At 40.7% G+C, this 6,988-nt stretch overlaps 1 protein-coding gene across 1 annotated transcript; it reads left to right on the top strand.

Annotated features, from left to right (window-relative positions):
- LOC146971159 (histamine H3 receptor-like) lies at window positions 1-4,312 on the top strand. Its single transcript, XM_085804119.1, has 3 exons — window positions 1-296; window positions 839-1,005; window positions 3,395-4,312. The coding sequence occupies exons 1-3, from the start codon at window positions 59-61 to the stop codon at window positions 4,145-4,147; spliced, it is 1,158 nt and encodes a 385-aa protein (XP_085660245.1). The 5' UTR covers window positions 1-58; the 3' UTR covers window positions 4,148-4,312.
- The last annotated feature ends 2,676 nt before the right edge of the window (window positions 4,313-6,988 follow it).

Here is a 6,988-nt window from a genome sequence, read left to right on the forward strand (position 1 = left end):
ATCAGCGCTGGTCTTCTGAGGATTTGTCTACCGCCTCATTCAACCTCGCATCAGGACCATGTCGGAGGAACAAACGGAGTCCAACTCCAGTGGGTATTATTTTGACAGCGCAGTCCCCAGCACCCTCGCGTTTTCAGGACCGATGTTTGTCATTCTGATGGTGATGATGGTGACTTTGGTTGTTGTGATAGTTTTGGGAAACGCACTGGTAATTTTCGCTTTTAAAGTGGACAAGAGTTTGAGAAGACAATGCAATTACTACTTCCTCAATTTGGCAGTGTCAGATTTCCTCGTAGGTGAGTTCAACATTGACCTTTTTATAGACATGAATAACAGAATAAAATGCGAATTTTACATTCTGTCATATAGTTATATTTAAAGTGCAGTTTTAAAATCATTAAAATGTATGTGATGCTGTGATACAAGGTAAGTACAGATGTTTGTTAGTAAGTGGAAATTAAAATATTTAGCAACTGCTCCTTCCTTCCTTTATTTTTGGTAATCTCCTCATGATCTGCTATTTCATACCCACTCATTCTAACTTTCATCCCTTCATTTGAAGTAGGCTACAGAAAGGTTAAAGAAAAGATTTCACTGTGACACTTTACTTGAAGTTCCTGTAAACATTTAATAAATGATTTCTAACATAATATGATGTAGCTGTTATAAGCAGTGGTTATTAATGTATTGTCATAAAACTGCCAATGAATTGAGATTATTACTCTGTGCTTTGTCATATTGTTTTTGATTTACTGAAGGGGATTAATTAAAGCACATGGCTGACAGTGTACCACACATTTCTTAGTTTTTGATCTCATTCCAACAACTGTTTGTGTAGGGGCATTCTGCATCCCAGTCTACATCCCCTACATCCTCACAGGCAGGTGGACCCTGGGCCGAGGACTGTGTAAACTGTGGCTGGTCATGGACTACCTGCTTTGTTCTGCGTCCGTCTTCAGCATTGTCCTCATCAGTTATGACCGTTTCCTGTCAGTCACCAGAGCAGTGAGTGGAAAATCCTGCACCACCCACATACTAACACACACAGTGCGTAAGTAGGATTATTCTGACACATACAGTAGCCTGACATATAGAGGAAATGAGACTTTGTCATAGTCAAATTAAGTTAAACCAGAGTACAGTAGTACTAATTCTGAACTTTCTTGGGATAATATCTGCTTCTCAGTTTTATCCCAGAGAGAATCAACTTTCTTTCCACATTTAAGTGAACCATAAAAAGTAAAGTGTTAAAAGCTGAAGAGCTCTTTCCCTTGTAGCTGTCCACTTGCTCGCTGCTTGTGGTTTGTGGCCTAATTTCTGACTGGTGAGTCTCCCAGGTCATTGGTAGGCTAGGGGCAGCAGCACCTCATTCACTCAAATGTGTCCATCTGCAGAGGTTAATCATTCCTGACCCATTCAGGCCCGGTGCCACCCCTAATTATAGTCCTTTCCCATGACGAACATCAAAAAGTCACATTTCGACTTATGGACAGTCTGGGCTGTAGAAAATAGGCAGAAAACAACACATTGATGTCGTTATAACTAAACTTTAATCAATGATATGCTTAAGGTGTTTAATTCATCAGGTTCAAATAATGTTACCCATGTTAAGCTTTATTTTTTGGTCCAGACAATATTGTCAATTTTCTATTTTCTGCCTGTCTTGGCATAGATCTAACACTTAGCATACATTTCCAAACCTAAGCAGCTGTTCGCCCCTTTGAATCTTTTGTTGAGGCTTTTCTCTGCATTAGCTGGCTGACTATATTCTATACACAGTGTGCTAACTTAAGGTGGGATGAGGCTTGGCATAGTAGACAGAGAGTGTTCTGTTTCCTTTCACAAGCAAACACTTAACATCAGAGCAATGAATACAAATAACACCAGAGAGAGGGAGAGCCTCTTCTTTAATTAGCTAGCTTTGATCATAGAGATCCTCCTCCGTGCCATGGTCCTTCCAACCTGGAGAGATCAATCATAGCTCAAACAGACCACCGGCAGCCAAACAGCATTTTCCTAAAAGCATTTCTCTCTGAACATTGGAAGACAAAGGCTCGTCAACAGTCACAGGACAAAGTTTGTCTTTGAAAAGAAAAGATGGAGTCAGATTAGATGCATATATTTGGCAATTAGATGAAATGTTAGCACATTAACAAAATGTGTGCAGCATAGTAATGAAGAGAAAAGATAATATTTTATACGTTAGTTAGTCTCCATTACGAGAATGAGCTAAGATCCATCCCAGGGAGTTAAGGAGCAATCGAACATCTTAAAAAGATAATGTAAAAATCAGATTCATGAGGACACATGACTCATCTCTGTTGAGTGCAGCATCATTACATGAAGCAGCACAAGGCTTACTGTGCACCTAGTGATCTATACAAACATAAACAGAGGCCATTTGACTCTTCTTGAAAGAAGCAGAGCAGTTTTGTTCTCATCATTCAGAACAGTGCAGAGCAGCTGGAGAGGTTGTAGAGTACACTGCCCACTGAACTAGAATGTGGACAGGGACATAGGATGTGACACTAATTGAGACAAGTGGTCATAAGAGGTCCCTCGTTGACTTAACACACATTCACATACTTTTCTGTACTGCATGCTGTCAGGGCGTTGGACACATTGTGAGTTCATTTGTTTTGTCTCTGCATCCAAATGACTGATTTCATAAACATCTAATTATGTATCCGGATGCATATTATACCGTATGTTCCAGTGTTATGAGCTTTATATGTGATTATAATCAAAAAACCTTAGTGGAGGCCTGGTGACTGTTGTGGTTAACAGTGCTGCTATTAAACTAAGTACCTTTACTTAATGACTAAACAGTTGTGAGCTAATTGAACTGTGTTTAGTTCCTCGATCTCTGCTACACTACAGTTACCACTGACTTTACACATTAATACATTAGTGTATTTACTAAATACATAACATGAAATCAGCTTACAAAATAATAAAATGCTTGAAAATAATGTATAACATACAGTAGTTTACATCCTAAATTAGATCCTAACCATTTGCAACATGAAAACCCTGTTTACACTGACAGGAGCTTCCCTGCCTGCACAATGTGTTCTTTTACTTTCAATACTTGAAGCGTCTGTGGCTTAGTCATTTTATTTTAGTCATAATTTAAATGCAGGAACTTACTTGTGAGGCAGTGTGTTATTTGCCTTTTGCTGTGTCACATCAACAGTCTGAATACATCTTTCACCACTGGGGTAAAATAAGCATTACTGACCTTTTTATGGCTAAAGAGAGTTTACTTATGGAGAATTGTATTGTTGTAAATATTTCTACCATACAGTAATAGGATAGAATGCAATCAGAGTGACCCCACTCTACCAGCATTATTTAAAATATATTTTCTGATTTATGCTTACATTTGCTGCAGGTAAGTTATCGTGCCAGGCAGAGTATGACTCATCAAGCCATAATCAAGATGATCGCTGTCTGGGTGTTAGCCTTTGTCCTGTATGGCCCAGCTATCATTTTCTGGGAGCTGGCTGTGGGTAGGAGCCGCGTGCCAAAGGATGAGTGCTTTGCAGAGTTCTATTACTCTTGGTACTTCCTGCTGAGTGCCTCAATGCTGGAGTTTTTCTCTCCTTTCATCTCGGTGGCTTTCTTCAACCTCAGCATTTACCTCAGCATACGCAGGAGGAGGTTCAACAGCAGGGATGCACAGCTACACCTTCAAATGAGCGAACCTGCCTCTGCCCAGGGGGAAGGTATCCCCCTGTCCCACAACTGGGGGTTTGGGATGAAACTGGCTGTAAGAGGCTCTATCCGCTCCCAGACCTCCTCTCCCAGTTTCGGTAAACTAGATCCCTCAACCAGCAGGGCGGCCCAGCCTAGCCGTCTGTCCAGGGATAAGAAAATTGCTAAGTCCCTGGCCATCATAGTGTGTGTGTTTGCCATCTGCTGGGCACCGTACACCCTACTGATGATCATCCGTGCTGCCTGCAGAGGGCGGTGCATCCAGCATCACTGGTACGAGGTCACCTTCTGGCTCCTGTGGCTCAACTCTGCTATTAACCCATTCCTGTACCCGCTTTGCCACAGTAGCTTCCGCAGGGCCTTTAGTAAGATTCTCTGCCCGAAGCGGCACACAACTCCCCCGTCATCTGTCCTTCGTGCTGGCCAGTGACAAGCGGGTGGATGGTGACAAACAATGTGCCAAAGCCATGGATGGAAGTATTCAAACTCTTTAACACATACATTCCCCAGTGTTAACCAATGAAGCTATAAACTGTGCTACACAGATTGTATTATAGATCACAATCAGTGGCTCTGAAAGGTGTTTGGATGTATAAGGTTGGTTCTATACAGTGTAATGTAACTGACTGTCAGTCAGTTCACTATTAGACATTGGTCATAAGTGTGGAAATGATTATCCTGCCACAAGTACTGTAATCATAATGCCAACAAAAGTATTGTGGTAATTAAGTTAGAATACTTTTCACTTACTGTAAGAACTGGACATGTTCACCAGTGCGCTGCTGGTTTGGATAGGAGAAAATAACAATAAAGCTTGAAACAGATCCAGATGTAATAATGAGACCTGTTAGCTATGTCTTATGTACTGTACTGTGTGCATCTGTTGAAATAAGGTCAAGAAACATTCTTCAGCAGATTAATTGTCCACCAATGATGGTAGATAGATACATAATGATTGCTGGCTTAATAGAAAAGTGTTATGTTTACTTCTTTCTGTTGATCAGCTTGTATTTTAAATTTACTCACACGATTTTGAGCATTTATGTTCAGTGTTCAAATGATGGACCCACTGTGACGTCGATGCTGCAGCTGAGGTAAAACAGATCACTATCACCCTCTGCTGTCAGAAAGTTTACTGCTATTTTCTACTCTTCCTATTTCACAAAAACAGTGATGGAAACACAAAGTGCCATTAAGTATACCTGTATGTACTGTATAATGTAATGTTTTATCAAAGCCAAGCAAGGGGCTGTTTTCCCATGTTTAATTTAAAAATACGCTACATTACATCACATTACATTGAATAGTAAAGGTAGTGCAGGATTGCATTCACCTAATGTATTTATAAATAATTTGTTTTTATAGCAACAATGCAAACAAAACATTATTCACCATACCATACCATACCATACCATACCATAGCATACCATACTCTTCTATACGATTGATTATCAATCATATTGCCACTCCAGAGAAATACCAGCATTTCTTTTTTTTTTTGGTTTTCATTTATTTAGTTAGTTTTACGGTAAATGTTTTGAGAGATGTAACCTGTTTACAAACAATGCCAAAACACCAAGACTGTGAAGAGCAGGTGTGTATATGCTTGTGCCACTAGATGTCACCGTTAACCTTTGCAGCATCCCGTGTGCGCAGTGCTTGTAGGATTGAGCTTCCATTCATCATGGAGTGAAGACAGTCTTTGAGATTTTCTATGGTTTCCATGAACTGTTTCATTTTATTGTTTGTGCTTGAATTGTCAGTTAAATATTGCTGCGCCCTGACTGATTCAGATTGTGATAGGCGAATGTAACCTAATAACCACAGGTCTATAAAATTGGATGGTGCTCTCTTCAGATTTACTCTCAGTGATTCATTTCACTACTTACTGTCGCATAAAAATAAAAGAGACAATAGTCGCAGTATGCCCTGTGTTTTAGCAATTGTTATATATACCCCATACTGTTTTGCTACTAAGCACAGTTTGTGTAAATGATTTACTAGAATAGATTCTTAAATCTTGAAAATTATTGTATGAACGTGTAAATTATTGTTTCATTTCAAGTGATTTCACTGTAGAATTTTCACAAATAAATACATCTCTGTAACTGGCTCCTAGTCTTTAAGACATGAAGTAAAACACCATTTTGTTCATGTGTTGCATTGTAACACATAAATGAAAGCACACAGAAGGCTGCATTATGACCTGTGGTTGCTGTCTACCTGACGGCTAACTGGGTCAGTGCCAAGTGCCGAGTGGCTTTTGTTTGATGTGCAGATGAAAAGCTGAGAGTGCAATTCAATTTTTGTATTGTTCTCCGGTCTGGGTAGGTTTGATTTGATAGATTAAACAAGTTCTTTCCAGATGTAGACTTATTAAACCTGTAATTACGCCATCATGTTAGATAGTGGGGTTACATTTTGCAGGTGCCTGGGTCCCACAGGGGAGTTACATTGCTCAAATTGTTGCTGTTGCCTGTGTGCACATCTGGGCCCCTGGTCAGGTGCTAGGAATAAGGGCACAGCTGCAGGGAACAGGCCACTGCCGCCCACCCCCACCTCTCCTCGCTCCCTCTCCGCCTGTGGCGTGATGGGGGGACAGAAGCACACTTCTGACCAGAGGGATGCAGGCACATTTCCCTTGGGATGACAGAACTGCATTTATCAGCAGAATGGCAAGCCTGGGTTTACTCCCTGTGTATCTAAATGCGACAGCAAGAGCCATATCACTGTGAGGAGTGCTTGCACTGTGCGCAGTTGTATTAGGAGTACTGCTATTGATTTTGTTGATAGATTGAAATGTCATGGCATGCGTGCCAAACTGATTGGCTACTGGCTGCGCATGTATCGGGGATCATGCCAGTTTGTCCACGAGGGGAAACACCATGAAAAACACAGATGAGAAATAATAATATTGTTCTTACATACTGTATGTGTGTGTGTGTGTGTGTGTGTGTGTGTGTGTGTATCTTTGTGATCATATTCTGTGTGTATGTGTGAAAGTGTTTATGGAGGGGTTTGGATTTCTATGACCCTAAGCAATGTATCTAAAAGCTGTGACCCCAAATGGAGTGCACCTGTGCCCCCAAAGTTTATGGAGCCCCATTAGCAGGGACTCAGTCAGTGATCAGAGGGAGGAGAGTGCCTATATAACCTTCCCATGAGAATCCCTGCATAGCTAAAGTCTTAGAGATTCCCCTTTAGCACTTTCTTGGAATGACTTAATGCTGAAATCTCTTGTTTTCAAACCAAATTACACCTCAGTGCCACG

The sequence above is a fragment of the Trachurus japonicus genome, chromosome 17, assembly GCF_045865225.1.
Source record: "Trachurus japonicus isolate A0001 chromosome 17, Traja_1.0".
In the NCBI taxonomy this organism is placed as follows: domain Eukaryota; kingdom Metazoa; phylum Chordata; class Actinopteri; order Carangiformes; family Carangidae; genus Trachurus; species Trachurus japonicus.